This window comes from Myotis lucifugus, unplaced genomic scaffold, assembly GCF_000147115.1.
Source record: "Myotis lucifugus unplaced genomic scaffold, Myoluc2.0 scaffold_382, whole genome shotgun sequence".
Taxonomy (NCBI): domain Eukaryota; kingdom Metazoa; phylum Chordata; class Mammalia; order Chiroptera; family Vespertilionidae; genus Myotis; species Myotis lucifugus.
Genome location: NW_005871430.1, coordinates 190,937 through 212,282, shown reverse-complemented (window position 1 = coordinate 212,282; position 21,346 = coordinate 190,937). Strand labels below are relative to the sequence as shown.

The 21,346-nt window shown below is 47.1% G+C and overlaps 2 protein-coding genes across 2 annotated transcripts; one reads left to right on the top strand and one right to left on the bottom strand.

The window, feature by feature from the left end:
- Positions 1-4,032: 4,032 nt before the first annotated feature.
- Positions 4,033-13,956, top strand: HEPACAM (hepatic and glial cell adhesion molecule). The gene is given in 10 exon segments (XM_023743247.1): positions 4,033-4,117; positions 9,487-9,828; positions 10,582-10,863; positions 11,120-11,219; positions 11,700-11,773; positions 12,071-12,141; positions 13,203-13,223; positions 13,225-13,383; positions 13,385-13,491; positions 13,881-13,956. Coding segments are annotated over 10 exon segments (1,317 nt in total).
- Positions 13,957-14,378: 422 nt separating this feature from the next.
- Positions 14,379-15,296, bottom strand: HEPN1 (hepatocellular carcinoma, down-regulated 1). Its single transcript, XM_006110048.3, is given in 5 exon segments — positions 14,379-14,427; positions 14,884-14,932; positions 14,935-15,058; positions 15,061-15,130; positions 15,280-15,296. Coding segments are annotated over 5 exon segments (309 nt in total).
- Positions 15,297-21,346: the final 6,050 nt, after the last annotated feature.

The window sequence follows — 21,346 nt, the reverse complement described above, 5'->3', positions numbered from 1 at the left end:
TGGAGGAGGTGAAAGTATTGAGCAAAAAAAAAAAGGAAACTCATGTACACAGACAACAGTGTGGTGATTGTGTGTGGGGGGGGGAGGCGAGTGGGTGGAGGTAGAAGAGGGTATAGGGGGGATAAATGGAAAATAAAATAAAATTGGTCATTATTTACATATCATGTGTGTGTGTGTGTGTGTGTGTGTGTGTGTGTCGGGGCTCCATTCTGAGCTTCAGGAACACATCTGAGTGCTCAGCACAGAGGTGTGAGTTCAGCAGGCCAGGGCTGCCATGGGTGCAGGGATGAGGAGTCAGGATCCCAGAGTCCCAGAGGAGGTGCCAAATAGGAGTGTGCAACTCTGTGCAGCAGAAGGGCCAGGAAGACCGACCGGCCTGTGCTGCTCAGAAGAGGACAATGCCCTTGAAAATGCATCTGTTGAAATGCTCAGAGGAGGAAGGGGCATGGCCTTGGCTAAGCCAGGCCATTACCGCTGTCAGTCAAGCATCTGTCCACACCATTGTTTCAGCAGCCACATTATACAGAATTCAAAACCAGGCCCTGCGAGGAGACCTGTAAGAGTGGAGAGTTGCAGTTTCTGTCCCAGGGAGTTTCCCAGGATAATGGGGAGATGGCGGCAGTAACCACATTTTCTGATTCAAAAGTCGGACAGGCAGACTGACAAGTATAAATATACTTTTGAAGTTAAGAACGGTAATGTTTATAATCAGGATGTCAAAAAAAGAACACACAGCCCACATCGTCAACAATTATATGGGACAGACATCCAGGAAAAAAAAAAAAACAGAACACATGGAAAGATAAAACAAGATAAGCAAGGACAGCTGAGGTCAATGTTACGTGTTATGTGTGAGAACAAGTTGGCTTGACTGTTGACTTGTGTCTCTGTAACCCAACTGCCTACAGCCTATTGGATCAATGGCCCCCTCAAAGGGAATTCGTTACTTCTGGGAATTCACAAAGGGGTGTCTCGTGTCTTCACAAACTGGTCTGTCATTGGCAGTCATTATTTGTTGCCCTCCCTTCTCTCACTCCTCTATCCCTCTCACAGTTGTTCTTTATTCTCTCCATTTATATCCGTGAAGAACATCTATCCATGTTCTTTTTCTTAAGAAACTCCCTCAAGTTCTCGTCCATTCAATATTCAGTAACTCTACTGAGCACCTACTATGTTTCCTGCCCTGCATGAGGCAGTAGGGCTACAGAGACCAGTGAGACACAGTCTTTCAATCGAAGAGCTCTCTACTCACTAGGAGAGAAAGTACATAAGCAGATGATATGAACTTCCATAGGTCTACTCATCTTAAAAAGACCTGAAAGAGGACTGCAGAATGGGTCCTGCTACACTCAGACGTGCAAAGGAACTGTAGTACCTTTGTGCCTTTGCAACTGCTCTGATCTTCCCATGAGCTTCCCACCCACAGGGCAGCAAAGGAAACTAAATGTTCATCCATCCTGAGAAGCTCAGTTTGACCAACCACTTTAACATTTTCTTAAGGAAGCTAAGTCTCTGCTTGGATAACTCTGGCAATTGCTTAATCAGTGATTCACTTCCTCCCCAACCCAGCTCCTGTCTAAGAAGGGTGGGGGTCGTATAGGTGAGGTGGTTCCAGTGACCTTATAGCAACAGAAGGAGACAGTGCATCGACTTATGTGGACTCAGGATTCCCACTGGTCTCTGATGAACTATATGTATGACTCCCACCGGGGCAGCTGGTGGCCCCAGTCATTGCCTGCATAGTGTGGCCCCTTTGCTCCAAGTCAGCCCTCTGTAGGTTCTTTACCCTCTCAGTATCTCCGGGTCTTCTCACGAGAGCTTGTGGGCATGTTGAAGCATTTACACATTCTGCATGGGTATAAGCCGAAAGTTCATTTCTAGGGCAGGGAAAGGGGGGATGTTGAGACTTTACATCCCTCTTCAGTCTTCCTCTGTCACATTATATATATATATATATAATTTCAGAGAGAGAGAGATAGAAACATCAATGATGAGAGAGAATCACCAATTGGCTACCTCCTGCATGCACCCCACTGGGAATCGATCCTGCAACCCTAGCATGTGTCCTGACGGGGAATCGAATCGTGACCTCCTGGTTCATAGATCGAACGCTCATCCACTGAGCCACACCATGTGTCCTGACGGGGAATCAAATCATGACCGCCTGGTTCATAGATCAAACGCTCTTCCACGGAGCCACACCAGCTGGGCTCCTCTGTCACATTTTTCTTTCCACAGTCTTCAGGCTAAAAAAGGCAGACCTCAGACTATTTCCTGAACATCATATACTCTTTGTACCCTCAGACAATAAGCCTTAAGGCCTGGCCTTCACAGACAAAAGAGGCCATTTGTCTATAGTCCTGTAGAAGAACTCTGTTATCCAGTCCACAAGGCTGTTGTTCTATGATATTTCAAGGGGGTAGATAAAAGAAATTAAAATATCCTTTTGTCCCTTAAAGAGTTTGGCTTTCAAGCCTTTCGTCTTGCTACTGACTCTAAAAGACTATGTCAGAAGCTGAATGTTGACTTTCTCTTTTCCATTTTATACCTGCTGAAACAATAATAACTCTTTCAGAGACAGACAGGTGCCTTGAGCTGTCTAGGGAAAACTTAAAGACACAAAAATACAGACGGAAAAAATCTTATTTATATAAATCAGAATGATTTTTGGAGTTCCTTTGTGAAGTTCAAAGCCAACGCTTCCCAACTCTTCTCCCCATCCTTTGACTCATTGGACTATACAATGGGTTTTTCGCTCTAGAAACTTGGTGGATTCAGGCTTTCTCCAGGATGTAAAAAGAATATTTTGAGAGGCAACTATTGCAAAACTAAGACAGTGTTAGAGATTACCAAGAGGGGAGCTGTAAACTTTGGTCTCATCATGATATAAAGATTCCTTACAGGAATGAAAGAGAAGAAGAAGGAGAAGAAGAAAGAGGAGGAGAAAGCAGAGGAGAAGTTCTTTTTTTAAAGTTTAAAATATCTTTGTAACAAAGAATTTCCTAGGCATTCTACTGTACCATATCTTCATCAATCCTCCTAACAATTGCTACAAGGAAGCTACTGTTTCCCCATTTCACAGATGTGAAATTGAGGGTTTACAAGGTTGTGAGCCAGGTTTCAAGACTGCACAGTTAGTGAGCATACATTCTACTGACGGCCCTCATGAGAATGGTGGACAGAGCGATGAGGGGACAGGGGAGCTAGAGGGACGCTCCTCCTCGAAGCCTGGAGACAAGAAAAGGCCACCAGGCTGAGAAACTGCTGACAGAACCCCAGGATGCTGGCTGTTAGGGTGTCATCTTTGTCCTCGCTCTGACATGTTGGAGAAAATTAGCTAAAGGCAGAGGAATAAACAGAGTGGCTTCTGGAAAGAGGCCCTCGGTATCTACGTGATTCTATGATAGGACAGAGAACCCCAAGTAGGACCCGACAGGTATGAAAATAATCGAATTCAGGCCATGTTCCAATCTTCTTCCTTTGGGATGGAACAAGGGTTTCCATTTCTTCAGCAGTTCTCTGGAGTCTCTCATTCCCCAGCCTTTGAAAAGCTTCTATCCCTCCCTCTTCAAAATGTATTGGAGGTCTACCCCTGGCATACACCTGCCTTCTCAGCAACAAGGAGCATGAGGTGGAGACAGAATGGATTGGGACACAAGTCCAATTTAGGGTGTGTCCCAGTTCAGTCCCTATTGAGCCCAAAGCCTCATCTCCCCCTCATAGTGGTTCTCAGCACAGACAGGGAAGAATTGATGGCCCCCTGGAACCCATTTGATTGGCACCCCCTCTGAAGATTATCTCCTAAGCAAACACCCCCTTCTAAACTGGGGATGTAGGGCTTTGAAACTAGAAAATGCCAGGTCTGAAAGAGAAGAAAGAACAAGTCCGGCAACACACAGAGCTCTGTGTATTCAGAGAGAAGTTGGCAGGATTGTGCTCGGGCAGAGAAACTCCGAGTGGTACAAAGGGACGTGCCCAGAGTGAAGAAATCATGCTAATTGTCTGCACCGAAGCTGGAGAACGCCACCCAAAATGAAGAGAGAAAGGGGAGCCCTGTCCAGAGCCTTCAGCGCCCTGCGCCTCACTCCTTTTGTCTACCTTCTTCTGATCCAGACAGGTAGGAGACCAGAAGGGTAAGAAAGCGTTTGGAGAAGGGACTGGGGCTTTCAAAGGTGAAGGAGGGGAGAGTGGAGGGCCAGCATTGCCTTTAGGGTGGGAGGAGGGGAGAGCGCTCAGCTGCGTGGGAAGCATCTCAGTGAATTCAGGCATTAGTGTTGAATGTATTTCTTCATTCTGCACGGCCCCTGCCCCCTCCCCCAAAAGGCTGCATGACTTCGGAGCTCCCACGGCATTCAGGACATGAGATGAAGGGCAATGAGCCATTTTTATAGGATGACTTGTTGGTACGGGCCAGTTCGGCATTCTTTGCAAGGATTATGGTGAGGCTTGGAGGGGTGGGGGAATCTGGGTTTTGTGCCTCCCCAACCTCCTGCCCCCACTTCTCTGAGTGTAAAACAGCAAGAGATAGAAGAAGCTTTGGCGATAACGAGCATCTTGATTTTGGAGAGTAACACCAAACTACCCATAACTCACCGTACACCGTAGACACCTGTCTCCTATTTCACCCCCTACCAACTATTTGGAGAATTGATCTTATTTTTAAGTATATTTGTTTATGTCCCCACACACTGTTCCAGAAAGCTTAGGAATTCACAATTTGGTTGGGCAGACAGAGGCAGAGATCATTTTAATAAAACACAGAAACTATTTTGAGTCAGATATGCAGAGGATGCCTGGGAGCAGAGAGAAGTCACCTACCCCACCAGGAAACGGGTGCTGGTGGTGCAGGGTGGGGTTGGGGGAATATCAGGGAGGTCACCTGGGAATGTCTGCACTAAATTTTAAAGGATCCGATAAAATAGGTAGGTGTGGGCGTGGGCATTAGAGTTGGGGAAATGGGCAAAGGTCGACGACAGCTTGAAATGGCATCCTGTGTTTAGGAGCAGCCCAGCTGTTCTCCACTGCTGGAGAGGAAAGTGTGAATAAGTTAGGCAAGAGCCTGGTGAACTACACTAAGTAAACCAGAATATTCTGTAAACAGTGGAGTGGAGAGAACATTGAAAGGTTCTAATCTGGGGGCTGGGAGGGCCAGGCGTGTGTTGGGATAGCTCACTCTGTAGTGAGGCATCAGAGGGGAACTGGAGGCAAACAAGATAGGAAAGGCACCTGTATGCACTTCCTAGGGCTGCTATAGCAAAGAACCACAAACTGGATGGCCTAGAAAACAGAAATTTATTGTCTCACAGTTTTGGAGGCTAATAGTTTGAGATCAACATGTCGGCAAAACTCAGCTGATGAAGATAGAAAAGGATCCATTCTAGGCCTCTCTGCTTCTAGTAATTCCTTGGCTTATGGCAGCATAACTTCAGTATTTACATGATATTCTCCCTGTGTGTGTGTCTGTGTCCAAATTTCCCCTTTTTATAAGGACGAGAGTCATATTGGATTAGAGGTCCATCTTCATCTTAGCTTATTACCTCCACAATGACCCCATTGACAAAGAAGGTGACATTCTGAGGTACTGGGATTAGGACTTCAACATATGAATTTTAGGGGACACAATTCAACCCATAAAAGGCTACTGCAGTAGTTCATGAGAGAAATAGCATGGGCTGGAATTAGAATAAAAACAGAGGGAATGTGGAATGTTGAGATAATATTTTGGAGGGAAAGTCAGGACTTAGTGATTGATAAGAAGTGAGAGGGTCCAGAGAGGGAGGTATGGGTTCTGTGTGAAACCTTAAACAAAAATTGTGGGGATATGATCATTACTGTTGTCCATGTTAAGGTTGAAATACCTATGACACATCTGTGGGAAAATGTTGAGTAGCCTAAACCTGGGGGGCAGGGAGGCCAGGGCTGATGGGAGGTATTTGGAGGCTGTCAGCCCATAGGCAAGATTTAAAACAAAGAATGGATAATAGCACTTAGGATGAGAAAATAGACTGAAAATGGAACATTGAGTAACCCCAAGATTTGTACAGGAAAAAATTCCATTGGGGAGAAGGAACAGTCACAGGGACAGAGGGAGAACTAGAAGACTGTGTGTGCAGAAAGTCAAGGGAGTTGGGAGTTTTCTAGAGAACCAACATCAAATGTATCGAAGAGGTCCAGTACAATAAGTACCTAAAAGAGTCCGTTAGATATGGCATTTAAGAGGTTACTATTGGGCCGAAACCGGTTTGGCTCAGTGGATAGAGCGTCGGCCTGCGGACTGAAGGGCTCCAGGTTCGATTCCAGTCAAGGGCATGTACCTGGGTTGCGGGCACATCCCCACTGGGAGATGTGCAGGAGGCAGCTGATCGATGTGTCTCTCTCATCGATGTTTCTAACTCTCTATCTCTCTCCCTTCCTCTCTGTAAAAAATCAATCAAATATACTAAAAAAAAAAAAAAAAAAAAGAGGTTACTATTGGCCTTACTGAGCAGTCTCAGTGGAAATGACAATGACTTGAGGAAATGAGATTTGGGGAATTGGGAATACAAAGTGCATATAAAATATACAAATCAGAGCCCTAACCGGTTTGGCTCAGTGGATAGAGCGTCGGCCTGCGGACTGAAGGGTCCCAGGTTCGATTCCGGTCAAGGGCATGTACCTTGGTTGCAGGCACATACCCAGTAGGGAGTGTGCAGGAGGCAGCTGATCAATGTTTCTCTCTCATCGATGTTTTTAACTCTCTATCCCTCTCCCTTCCTCTCTGCAAAATATCAATAAAATATATATATATAAATCAGAGATGTCCCTAACTCCTTCAGGCCATCATATGATAAGGAAAAAAATTACAGAAATATATTGTTAGTCAATGTGACTGGGCAAAAACAAAACGTGGCAAAGGGTCTAAAGTGTGGGAGAATTAATAAATATAACAAAAAATTCTAAATATAAACTATGCTAATAAGACATTAGTTATGACCTATGACAGGTAAGAAATCAGTGCAGGGTCAGGCCATTGTACTGCTGTGATCTGAGAGCAATAAAGAGCTGACATTCTATAAGAAATTTCTGCCATCTTCAATAAATCAATTAGGAAAATGCCAACTTCTTTGACAAATAAATTCCAAAATTTAAGTTACTGGTGTTAACCATATAGTGGTATGATGAAGTTCCAGGTAGGCCTGGGATGAGGAAGGACTCTGCTCCATGAAGTTTTTCAGGGACAAAGATGATGGAGATCTGTCAACTTTGACATGTGTTTCCAATGGTCACCCTGAGATTTATCTCCATTTCTTCTAGGTAGACAAAAATTTAAGTGGGTGTGGGGGGTCCTAAACCAGCGTATAGAGGGTACCTGTCACTTTCACTAGTTCATCAGCTAGAACGCAGTCACCTGGCCAAACCTAACATCAAGGGAGGCTGGAAAATATAGTTTTTAAGATTGGCGCTAAAAGGGGAGCTTGGACCATGTCACCCAAGCTCCCAAAGATTTACCTTAATCCCTTGTGTTTATGGCAGCAACCACCAAGCCAGGCTCAGATAAGTAACACTCAATATTTAATGCTCTGTCCCTAATATGGATTAATAAAATTTTCCTACATTCGTCACAGCCCAACTCATGGAACATGCAACTAAGGCTTTCCTAGAGGCCCGGACAGTATTTTACAGACATAAACACGGCATGCCACAAATCTAGATAATCTGATTCGCAAGATTTTACTCTTTGGGATCTTATAACTATTCCATCCTCTAAGGACCCAAGAAGAAGAAGTCCCTTGCCTGGGTTCCATCCTTTTAGCCCTAAAATCCCCTTCACATGGTAATTGGAAACTTTTGCAAAGCAAAATTAGCACATAAAAAATGAGTAGATGGTGGTGTCTTTAAAGGAAGAGGCTATTAAGGGAATCCGAGGCTATTGGCAGATACATTCTTGTGCTTTACAGCTTGACATTGCTTGGTGTCACAGGAGGTCAAAATCCTGCTTGATGAAGTCACCTACCTGACCCAGTGTGGCACTGTTTAAGTTGATCAGTCAATTTCCTTTTGTTCAGCCTTGGGTGGGAACAGACACTTCCTACATAATGATGCCTCAGAGACTAGAGGACAGTAATTAAGTTAATCACTTCTCAAGGTTGAATAGTCCTAGTCCCTTTTATTTCTACTGTGGATCACAATTGTTAGCCACTTCCTCGTTTCTGTGTCCTGCTTTGGCTCCTGTCCCAGTTCTCTGTGTCCCTTGAAAGTTGTGGAACCCTGAGCTTAATCCAGACTCCAGTTTTGGCAAGAATTTTGGGAAACCAGTGTTTCCTTGGCAAAATGCTCTCTTTGTCAGCTTCTGAGAAAGACTGCTCCATTCACTTCTGAACACCCATACATACACCTGTGAGACATGGCGGGAGGAAGACTCCCGCCTAGAGGAGAGTAAGGCCTAGGGCAGTGGACGGCAAACTCATTAGTCAGCAGAGCCAAATATCAACAGTACAACGATTGAAATTTCTTTTGAGAGCCAAATTTTTTAAACTTAAACTATCTAGGTAGGTACATTGTTATTAACTTAATTAGGGTACTCCTAAGGCTTAGGAAGAGCCACACTCAAGGGGCCAAAGAGCCACATGTGGCTCGCGAGCCGCAGTTTGCCGACCACGGGCCTAGGGCAATCCATATGCTATAGCTTCTCAGTGTTTTCATCCTGGGGAACCAGGTTTAATTGGCAGAAAGAGCAGGTGGAGCCCAATCTTACAAGGCCTTCTGATCCCAAACTTTTTGTTTTACTCATCCTAAATCCCTCTTCTAAAGGGAATACAAATTGGGCTGGAGTTTGGGTGAATTTCCAAAATCATCTACCCCGTTGCAGGGCTGTTTTGCACTGGGTAGGCCTAGTAAGATGCTACGTGCAGCTGGGGCAAGGATAGGAGAGGCTCTTGGTCTAACTGGAAGGTGGCCCAGTTGTCTTCAGACCCCTAAACTTCCCCTTTAGTGCACCATCATGTGGCATACTCCTTTCTTTGTGAATCTGTGTCCCCATGCTTTCTCCATCACCCAACCCCACCTCACTCTCCCAATTTTCAATCAAGAAAACCTGACAAATTCATTCTAAGGTCTAATGACTTATAAGCTACAGAGGATAAAAGATGTTTGTCTATTTTGCTCAATGACATATCCCAAGGATACAGAACAGTGCCTGGCACATGGTAAGTGCTCAATAAATATTTCTATAAGTGGTGTGGGTGAGCTGGACTCTTCCAGAGGAAAACTACCAGAGGCAGGGGCCAGATGGAAGAAGAGTGAAGGGCAATGGGATGGGTGTGAGGGATGATGGAGGAGCAGAGGGGCCCAGAGCTACAGGGGGAGAAGAGAAGGCACCAGAGAGTAAGAAGGAAGGACCCCTGTGAAGGGCGCAGAATGAATGGAGAGACTTGAAGAGATCAGAGGAATTAAAGGTGGGAGCCAAGGGTCTGATGCCGCCCTCTCCGCATGGGCCTCTGTTCATAGGGCCCCTGCAGGGGGTGAACATCACCAGCCAGGTCCGCCTGATCCATGGCACGGTGGGGAAGTCCGCACTGCTCTCCGTGCAGTACAGCAGCACCAGCAGCGACAAGCCCGTGGTGAAGTGGCAGCTAAAGCGGGACAAGCCAGTGACCGTGGTGCAGTCCATTGGCACAGAGGTCATTGGCAACCTGCGCGCTGACTATCGAGACCGCATCCGCCTCTTTGAAAATGGCTCCCTGCTTCTCAGCGACCTGCAGCTCACCGATGAGGGCACCTATGAGGTGGAGATCTCCATCACGGATGACACCTTCACCGGGGAGAAGACCATCAACCTCACTGTGGACGGTAAAGCACTCTGGCAGGGAGGGAGGTGGGCTGGGCCTGAGACTGGGGCAGGGTCTGTTAGGCCCTGGAACACCAACCCAAAAACCACTTAGGAGTTGAGAGGAAGCCAGTTGGACATTAGCAGTTAGCAGACAGGCCACAGTAAACAGGTCTTTACCTGTTTACTCTATTCCAGAAACTATTTTAAGTGCTTTGCCTAGATTGACTCTTAATGCTCACAATAATCTAGGGATAGTAAATGTCATTATCCCCATTTGCAGAAGAGGAAACTGAGGCACAAAAAGGCTGAGTAACTTGCCTAAGTCTTGCAGCTAGTAAGTGATGGAGCCAATATTTGAACCCAGGCAGCTGGACTTAGTCTTAGCTGTGCCACACTGGGTCAGTTTAAGACATCTTAGGAAGGTATTTGAGGAAAAGGGGAGGGAAGGTCCATGAGGGTGGGGACCATGGCTGCCTGGTTCAGTATTGTACCTCCTGTGCTTAGTAGGTACTCGATAAATAGCTGATACATAAATGAGTGAATGGGGACATCTGTAATACTTTCAACAATAAAGATAAATTAAAAATCAATCAATTAATAAATGAGTGAGTGAATGAATGAATGATGGATGGATGGTGGTCAAGAACTTGACTAATGATCTCTGAAGGGCCTCTCTGATCACAAACTGAGTTGTGTTGTGTTGAAGTTAGAGAGTTAGGAAGGTGGGAGGAGCTTTTGGCCCCTGGCTCACAGCGTCCCCTCCCCGGGCCCAGTGCCCATTTCGAGGCCACAGGTGTTAGTGGCTTCGACCACTGTGCTGGAGCTCAGTGAAGCCTTCACCCTGAACTGCTCCCACGAGAACGGCACCAAGCCCAGCTACACCTGGCTGAAGGATGGCAAGCCCCTCCTCAATGACTCTCGAATGCTCCTGTCCTCCGACCAGAAGGTGCTCACCATCACGCGCGTGCTCATGGAGGACGACGACCTGTACAGCTGTGTGGTGGAGAACCCCATCAGCCAGGGCCGCAGCCTGCCCATCAAAATCACCGTGTACAGTGAGTCTCCCTGCCTGCCCTCCCTTCAGGGCTCAAAACCCATGAGGGGCTACAGACATCCCCCCACAGAGGGAGAGAGAGGCAGAGATGGGCCCGCTCTCCATGGAGAACAGCAACAGGTGGGAAGTGGGCCCTGGGCAAGCTCTGCCAGGAGCCAGCCATGCTGCCTGGGGCTCCTTTTCTCTTCCACCCGCTGCAGGGAGCTCTCCGCACCACCCGGAGTCTCTCTCACTTCTCTGCCTTTCTCTCTCCCTAGAAAGAAGCTCCCTCTACATCATCTTGTCCACAGGAGGCATCTTCCTCCTTGTGACCTTGGTGACAGTGTGTGCCTGCTGGAAACCCTCCAAAAAGTCTAGGTAACTCCTCACGTTCCACACCCTGAACATCCTAATCCTTCGAGCTCTCTTCTTTTCGAAGTCTCTTTAAATGCCTTTCCTCCCAGGGCCCTGCACTTCTTCCCAGGAGATCCATCTCACCACTGTGTGTACAGTGTATGGAACCACCTCCTGCGCTCACAACACCCCCTTCTCCCCCCATGACCCACACTGTTAATAATGGTTTCACTCCCAGGGCACCTTTCACGGGCTAGGCACTGTGGTTGTGGTTAGCGCCCTACCTTTTAAGTATCATTACCTGCAGTTTACAGATAAAGACAGGGAGACTCAAATTGTCCACAGTCACAATGCCAGCGGCAAACTTAGATTTGACTCATTCCAGCCCCTCCTCCTGTTATCAGGCCCTTTATACAGCCATCCACTCGCCCTTGTCCCCACCCCCAGACCTCCTCCTGCTCACACTCAGCAACTCTGCTCATGGGGTGCTGGGTTGATTTGCAGAAAGAAGAAGAAACTGGAAAAACAAAACTCCCTGGAATATATGGATCAGAATGATGACAGCCTGAAGCCAGAAGGTGAGCTCCCAGCGGCCCACTCACCCAACCCATCCTCACTCAGATCAGTGGGCTTCTGGGAAAAGGCAGAACTGGGCCTCAAGGAAGCCGGCTCTGCAGGGCCCCTTCCTCCACCAACTGCCCGAAGACTGCAGAGCAGGGAGAGGTGCGGCCAAGGTAGGACCCCACGCGTGGCTGATCCTTTGGTGGAGGTTGTGGCGGGACCTTGACTGGCCACTTGGGGAGCAGAACGTAGGTGCTGGCTGGTGGGGAGGGTTCTGGGTCGGGGCCAGCCACCCCATTCTTTGCCCTGTGCAGCAGACACCCTCCCCCGAAGTGGAGAGCAGGAGCGGAAGAACCCCATGGCACTCTATGTTCTGAAGGACAAGGTGAGCAGCTGTGGACTGGGTGCCTCACAAACACCAATGAGCCCCTACCACGTCCTGGTGCTAGATATGTATATCCCTTTCTAGTACGCAGAATGACCTGAGAAATAGGTGTGTTGTCCCCATTTTACAGGTTAGGAAAATAAGGCCGATGAAGGTGAAAGGACTTGCCCAGGATCAACCAAGAAAATAAGGAGCAGGTCTAAGCCAGTGGTCGGCAAACCACGGCTCGTGAGCCACATGCGGTTCCTTGGCCCCTTGAGTGTGGCTCTTCCACAAAATACCACGTGCAGGCGCGCGCGTACAGTGCGAAGTTGACTTAAAACTTTAAAGTTTATTAAGTTAATTTTAGGGAATGTTGTGGAGTGAAAGAAGATGTAGTGTCGAGGATTGAGAAAGGTATATTGAGATGGTTTGGACGTATAGAGAGGATGAACGAAAGGAGATAGACGAAACAAGTATACAAGACGAGTGTGGATGGGAGAGTTGGAAGGGGTCGACCTCAGCGAACGTACCTCAATCAGATTGAGGACGTTTTTAGCAAAGGCCAGCTTAGGAGTACCCTAATTAAGTTAATAACAATGTACCTACCTATACAATTTAAGTTTAAAAAATTTGGCTCTCAAAAGAAATTTCAATCGTTGTACTGTTGATAGTTGGCTCTGTTGACTAATGAGTTTGCCGACCACTGGTCTAGGCCTTTAGTTCAGGTCTTTGAACATCAGCTCTGGTCGTTTCCCCTCTGTTCCACTAACGCTGCCCCGGGCTATCCTAGACAGGTGGAAAGAGGACAATAAGGAACAAAGCACTCAAGTTAATGCATTTCACTGTTTACTGAGCACCTGTTATCTGCCAGGCACCATGCTAAGTGTCTTGTATTGGGGGGATTGGGGGGGGGCGGGGGTTAGGGGGGGCGGGGAGCCAGACCTCCGTCTGCCATCTTCCCAGAGGTGGGAGTGTGGAGGGAACTATCTCCTTCACTTAGGTTTGCCCAGCGCCCCTTGAACACCAGTCGCGCCCCTAAACCGGGCCGCTGTCCGCTGACCCCGGCGCGTGTCTTGCAGGACGCCCAGGAGCCCGAGGAGGGAGCCTGCTTCCGGAAGCCCCGCGCAAACGGAACCCGGCCCGCCCGGCCCGCCCGGCTACTCGGTGTCGCCGGCTGTTCCTGGCCGCTCGCCCGGGCTGGCCGTGCGCTTTGCCCGCCGGTACCCGGGCTCGGCCGCGCCCTCCCCCGCTTCCGGTCGGGACGCACACGTCTCCATCCCGGGCCCCCGGCTCGCCTGGTCGCTCGGAGCATACTGCGGGACTGCGGGGCGCGCGCTTTGATCCGCGAGCCGGAGGAGGGCCGCCCCGGTGGGGATCAGCGCCTGAGCCGCCCGGGACCCGCCTTCCCGCCGGAAAGCCCGCACCCGCTGCGGCCGGCCGGGGAGGTGGGGAGGCCCGAGAGGCCAGAAAGCGGGGCGAAGGGAGGTCCCGGCAGGAGCGCAAGGCGCACGGGTCTCGCCCGTGGACGTGGATGAGCTTGAGCAGATGGAGGAGGCAGCGGGAGCCGGAGATTCAGGGGTGGAACCGGGTCGCGTTTGCTTCTGGTTCGCTGGCAGTGTTCTCGGTGGATAAGGGTTGTGCCCCCTTAGGACTATATAGATTATTACATTCCCGGCCCAGTCCTCCGAGGGTCTTATGGAAACTAACATCAGTAACCTATCCCGCGCCCTTGCCACCCGCCTCCCTTCCCGCTGAAGGAACGCCTGGTTCCTGGCACTTTTTGGGCAAGCCCAGGTTGCCGAGGCCTTTTGCTCAAAATGCACAACTGTCTAAAGCAGCAGTTCTCAACCTGTGGGTCGCGACCCCATTGGGGGTCGAACGACCCTTTCACAGGGGTCGCCTAAGACCATCAGAAAACACATATATAATTACATATTGTTTTTGTGATTAATCACTATGCTTTAATTATGTTCAGTTTGTAACAATGAAAATACATCCTGCATATCAGATATTTACATGACGATTCATAACAGTAGCAAGATTACAGTTATGAAGTAGCAACGAAAATAATTTTATGGTTGGGGGTCACCACAACATGAGGAACTGTATTAAAGGGTCTCGGCATTAGGAAGGTTGAGAACCACTGGTCTAAAGGAAGGGGAAGTCAGATGCCGGTGACTGTGTACAGGGCACTGTTCTGAACATCCGGAAATCATTGTGAAGGCAGCGCCTCTGGGCACCTGGTACCTGGGTACCTACCAGTTGATGCGGGAGGAGCTCAGGCACATTCTTTTGCCCCCTGACCTGGGCCCTAGCGAGAACAAAGGATTCAAGCCCCGGGCTTGGCCTCCTCCCAAAGCCTCCGTCAGAGAGAGGCCTGCTAAGCGTTCCTTCTGTCTCTCTTCCTAGAGAGAGGGATTCTCACTCACTCCCCTAGCCCAGAAAGCTAGATCATGTGAAGAACTGTTTTTAACCCTCACACCTGTGCCTTCTGCCTGGCTTCCTTACACAACAAGCCTTTCAAACAATCATAATCCCCCCTGAAAGGCTGTGGGCTCCCTCCAGCTGTGAGAGAATAAGGTTTGACTTTCCAGAGAAATGAAGTGGGGGGAGGAGGCTCATTGCTCCCAGCATGTCAGGGAGACGTGATCCAACCCTTGGCTCCCGCCTCTACCTGCCCTGCTCCCAGATACTCGGATCCCAAGAGACTGGAGAAGGGTAGACTCCCTAACCACACAGCATCTGAATACAGGGAGGTACGGCCACTGTGTAGCCAGGCCAGGCCCATGCCCCAGCCTATGGACCAATTGTAGGAGAGACAGTAATCTACTGTGTGAGGAGAGAGGGCAATTGAAAAGCTGGAAGAGGAGACCTTCTGTGTCTTCTGACCTCTGTTTTCTGATGCCTCTAGGGGTCCTTGCACCCCAGGCCCCTCCTCGACCTCCTAAGCTCCAGTTCTGACTCTCCACCATCCCACAGAGCAATTCCTAAGGCCCCTGTCTCCACCCTTCACCCCGGGGCAAGTTTTGTCCCAGCCCCAAGGGCAAAAGCATCTCTAGTTGGCCCCTCCCCCTCTGCCTGCCAGGGTGCCTGTGGCTCATTTGAGCCTGCAGGCTTTTGCAGCTTCCCTTCGTTGTCCAGAACTGCTCCCCTAACCTTCCCAGGTGCCTCATCCAGAGATAATATGTAGGTGCAGGGTAAGTTGCTCAGGCAGGTGTGAGATGCAGGACTCAGAGAAGGGGAAGATGCTGGTCAGCCTTGAGAGGCAGGGGTGAAGGTTAGGGTGGGATGAGATGAGAGTCTGCTGTATTCCGTACCTTGATGCTGAATCCCTGAGGGCCCAGGCCCAGCTTCCCCGGCTGAGGCCAAATTTACCTTGCGTGGGGTTGGGGAGGTTGGGGGAGTGAGGAAGTGGATTTTTGTTTCTCTTGTATTTTGTTTGGATCTTCATCTTTGTATTACTAGCATCTAGCAGCGTGCCTAGCACATACTGGATGCTCAATAAACTTTTGATGAAATGAAATGACATCTTTCTTCCACTTAAGCAAGGAGAACAAAACAAACTTAAAAACATCAGTCATTTCCCTTTTTTCTTCTCATCTTCCTTCACCATCCTTCATCCTCTTTGAAAACCCCAAATTGTCCATTCCAAAATCATTCACCCACATTCATCCATTCAGGTATTCTTTCATCGAATCATAAACATTTGTTACTCTACCATGGTCCAGGCCCTGTGATCGACACTGAGGAAACGGCATTGTTAGGGTTGCCGAAGGAGGAATGCACAAGGCCAAAGTGGTAAGGGATTAGAAATTTATTTGGTCATCTGGATACCAGATGGGCTAAGCCCCCAAATGGCACCAGCACCCAGGGGCAGGGAGTCAGAGATTTATTTTTTCAATATATATTTTATTGATTGATTTTTTTACAGAGAGGAAAGGAGAGAAATAGAGAATTAGAAACATCGATGAGAGAGAAACATTGATCAGCTGCCTTCTGCACACCCCCTACTGGGGATGTGCCTGCAACCAAGGTACATGCCCTTGACCGGAATCGAACCTGGGACCCTTCAGTCTGCAGGCTGATGCTCTATCCACCGAGCCAAACCCACTAGGGCAGGAGTCAGAGATTTTAAAGGACTCTAGGCAGGCTTTTTCTGGGCGGAGAATTCTCTGGGCAGGTTGGGATTCTGGGAAAGTCCAGAGATAATGGTCTTAGCAAATGGAATGTGGTCTAAGGGAAAGGAAATGTCCCTTGTGAAGTGGCCTAAAAGTCAACTCCCAGGGGAGGGGTGTCGATTCAATTATTTGATCAAACCTAACAAGCATAACTATGCCAGGACTCCTACCCAGAAGCCTCATGGAGGAAGACAGATGGGTAAACAGATTATTACAATACAGTATGGAAGATGCAATGATAGAGGCAGATACAGGGTGCTCTGTGAGCATATAGGAGTGTTCTTTAACCCAGATTAAAGTATCTTGGAGGAGAATAGGCCTGAATTTTGTGTTAGGAAGATTAGTTAACCAGGTGGAGGAGAAGGAAAAAAGGATGAAAGAACACATATTGGAGGCAGAAGGAGCAGCATGTATGAAATCTTGGCAATGTAACATGAATCCAGACTACTTAGTCCCCATAAAATGTGAATTGCCCAGGGATAAATAGTTACATAGCCCTGTAATGGAAACTAGACTTGGACAAGTGACAAGGTGGGGGAGCTGAACCTGAGACGCCCGTATTAAGTTGGTGTCCTGGGAAGGGCCCCCCGTTGGTCGTATCCCAGGCTTCGACAATAAAAATTAGCCCTGGCCGGTGTTGCGCAGTAGGTTGGGCGTCATCCTTGTTGGGGGCTCAATACCTGGTGGGGGATATGCAAGGCAGCCATCTGTGTTTCTCTCTCACATCGATGTTTCTCTCCCTCTCCCTTTCTCTCTTTCTAAAAATCAATTTTAAAATATTTCAAAAACACGCATAAAATAAAATTGCAAATCTTCTCTAGAGACAAGCACCTCCTAAAATTGTCAGAGATTAAGACCAACCAAAGATGAATTACAATGAAAGGTCATAAACACAGATGGAAACAAATCACCATGAAGGAGAGTCTGCAGATTCAAAAGCAATAGATTTAGACTCCCAGTAGGGGGCGTGCAAGAGGCAGCTGATCGATGTTTCTCTCTCATCGATTTTTCTAACTCTCTATCCCTCTCCCTTCTGCTCTGTAAAAAAATCAATAACTGTTAGCCTAGAATACTTAGCAAAGCAAACTTCCATATCAGAGGGCAAAAGAAGGATATTATCAGAAAAACAAAAACTACAGTTTGCCATCAACACTAAAAAAAGACTCCTAAAAATATTTTAAGAAGAGGGAAAATTATTCCAAAAGAAATATTTAAGGTACAAGAAAGAATGGTAAGCAAAGAGATGAGTACAAAAGAGAAAGGCGAATCTGAACAGTCCTTTATAAAATGATAATAATATCTAATCTGTGGTTCCCAAAATTCAGACAAATAAAATACAGGGAAATAATAGCGGGTAAATTGAAAGGGAGGTATCAGAATGAGACTACTCCAGGGTCCTTGAATTCTTTGGGAAGAAAAAGGTGGTCAAGATAGTAACAATAGAGGCTGCACGACAGCAGCTGAAGGGTGGAGGAGGTGGTATAGCTGTCTTGTCCTCTCCATGAGGTCACAGCTGGCGTTCAGGAAGGTATTCATTTAGTGAAACCACAGCAGTGGCACACACTGCCAGTCACAGACCAAGTTTCCCGCCGCACTGGAGAACCAGATTAAAATGTCCACACTACCTAAAGAAATCTATAGATTCAATGCAATCACTATCAAAATACCGATGTCATTTTTCACAGAACCAGAACAAATAATCCTAAAATTTATATAGGACTACAAAAGACCCAAATAGCCACAGCAATTGAGAAAGAAGAATAAAGTTGAAGGTATCACACTACCTGATCTCAAACTATACTACAAGGCTATAGTAATCAAAACAGCATGGTACTGGCATAAAGACAGACACATAGATCAATGGAACAGAATAGAGAGCCCAGAAATAAGCCCATGCCATGACAAAGGAGGCAAGAATATATAATGGGGTTAAAACAGTCTATTCAATAAATGGTGTTGGGAAAACTGAACAGATATGTGCAAAAAATGAAACAACCACTTTTTTACACCATATACAAGAATAAACTCAAAATAGATTAAAGACTTAAATGTAAAACCTGAAATCATAAAACTACTAGAAGAAAACATAGGCAGAAAACTCTGACGCTTCTCTTAGCAATATTTTTCCTGATATATCTCCCTGGGCAAGGGAATCAAAAGACAAAATAAACAAATGGTACTGCGTCAACTAAAACATTTTTGCACAGCAAAGGAACCATCAACAAAACTAAAAGATAACTTACTGAATGGAAGAAGATATTTGCCAACAGTACATCTGATAAGGGGTTTATATCCAAAACTTATGAAGAACTCAATTCAGCACCAAAAACAACAAAATTTTCCAATTTAAAAATGAGCAGAAAACCTGAATAGATATTTCTCCAAAGAGGACATACAGATGACCAACAGCTATATGAAAAGATGCTCAATGTCACCAACCATCAGAGAAATGTAAATTCAAACCACAGTGAGATATCACCTCACACATGTCAGAATGGCTATCATCAATAAATCAATAAACAACAAGTGCTGGTGAGGATGTGGAAAAAGGGAACTCTTGGGCACTGTCGGTGGGATTGTAAATTGGTGCAGCCACGATGGAAAACAGTATGGAGATTCCTAAAAATATTAAAAACAGAAGTACCTGATGACCCAGCAATTCCATGTCTGGGTATTTATCCAAAAAAACCCAACTAATTTTTACACTAATTCAAAAAGAAATATGCATTCATTCATATGTTCATTGCAGCAATATTTACAATAGCTAAGATATAAAAGTAACATAAATGTTCACTAATAGACAATTGGATAAAGATGTGGTACATATATAGTATGAAATATTACCCAGTCATAAAAAAGAACAAAACCTTACCATTTGCAACAACATAGATGGACCGAAAAGGTATTATGCTAAGTGAAATGAGTCATACAGAGAAAGACAAATACCCTATGATTTCACATATATATGGAATCTAGAAAACTAAATAAATGAACAAACAAAACAGAAACAGACTCATAGATGCAGAGAACAAACTGATGGTTGCCAGATGAGAGGGGGCTGGGGGACTGGTTGAAAAAGTGAAGGGATTAAGAAGTACAAATTGTGAGTTACAAAATAGTCATGAGCTGTAAAGTACAGCACAGGGAATATAGCCAATAATGGAATAACTATGGATGGTGCCGGGTGGGTACTAGACGTATCAGGGGGATCACTTTGTAAGTTACATCAATGTCTAACCAGTGTCCTGTACACTTGAATCTAATAATATTGAGTGCCAACTATCATTTTTTAAAATGAATAAAATAAACTGAGAAGTAATTGAAGAAAAAAAAGCCACAAAGAATACCTAGGGGTGGTTGAGGCTCACTGAGGTTGGTCAGGGAGGAGCTGTGCCATTTCCAGAACCCCCAAGGGATAATTAGCGCATAGCTAGTGTTCTCAAAGCACGTCCAAATCCCCTACCCATAAACCTCAAACCGACATATCCTGACGAGGGAAGTGGGGCTCGGAGAGGTTATGTGACATTCAAGGTCTCTCTGCCAGTGGAACCAGGATCTCCACATAGTGTAACTGCCTTCAGTCCTACCCGAATCCTTACCTTTTACCCCATTCGCTTGGCCAGCAGGCATCCCCCACTGCATCTTCAGAGAACATGAAATAGGAAGCCAGAGAAGCCAGGAACGAGAAGTGGACATTTTTCCTCTGGAGGGTCCTTTAGAAGGGCACTCAATCCCTGCCCTTTCTCTCCCCTCTTGCAGGCAACTACGAGACACTCACAAGCCTCAACACTTTAAAACCAGAGGGCAAAGGAAGGTACTTTCTAAATTGGCCACTGGGTCTGCAGATCACCAGGGCAAGGAGCAGAACTTCCTTAAAACTGAAGGCACCTCCCACTGACAGAATCCGTTTGACTCATGCAGCCAACTCTTCCTTCGTGTGTGGGAATGAGACAGTCAGGATGCTGATGGGCCAGGTTGCCGGAAGTGAGCACTGTGGTCTCTGGGAGCCATCTAGAGCCACCTTACTGTTGGGAACTCCCCTTGGGCAACCACTCCATGGATCCCTGAGTGTCCCTGATGCTTGGACCAAGTAAGGGGAAGGACCTTAATGGCCTAGAGCAGTAGTTCTCAACCTTCTGGCCCTTTAAATACAATTCCTCATGTTGTGACCCAACCATAAAATTATTTTCGTTGCTACTTCATAACTGTAATGTTGCTACTGTTATGAATTGTAATGTAAATATCCGATATGCAGGATGGTCTTAGGCGACCCCTGTGAAAGGGTCGTTCGACCGCCAAAGGGGTCGCGACCCACAGGTTGAGAACCACTGGTCTACATGAACAGCTCAGAGTAATTGGCCCCTTCTATCTCCATCGGTTCTTAGCATTTGGTCCTCCGGAGTCTGGGAATAGAGAGTCTGGAATGGAATGGAATGGAATGGAATGGAATGGAATGGAATGGAATGGAGGTGATCTCCAGGGATGAGGCACATGACTGTGGGGCAGGGGCCATTCCTCAGGCCGCCGTAGCCTCTGAGGCTCTGTACCTGCGGTCCAGCACTGGCACCTCTCCGCACTGTGCCACCTGTCCATTCGCACTCAGCTGAGGACAGGGCTAGTCATGAATCCGAATTCCTTTAGGACTTGCCATCTTTCCCCTTGAGGGGGTTTATACCATCTTTCTAGATTGCACATGTTTGAGATAAATCCAGTTGGCATTCAGTCCTTAGCAGAGAACTTGGTTAATCTCCCCAAGTCCAGTGTGCAAGCAGGAGAGGCTACCAAAGGACTGCTGACAGCAACATTCTTGGGGAGCCAGCAGTCAGGGGGCCAGACAGGCCTCAGGGCTCTGTCTCTGGGAAATCTCAGGCTGGCAGGGTGTGCAGCAAATTCATCTGCCTCAGCACAGCCTTCTTGTCACCCTTGGATGACTGCAGTGTCCACATGAATACCCCTTTATCCCTCTGGCTCCACGGGTCCTTGACCCAGTAAACTGCGTCAGTCCGCCTGGCACACATGCCGTGGACTTGACCGCTGCCCGTAGC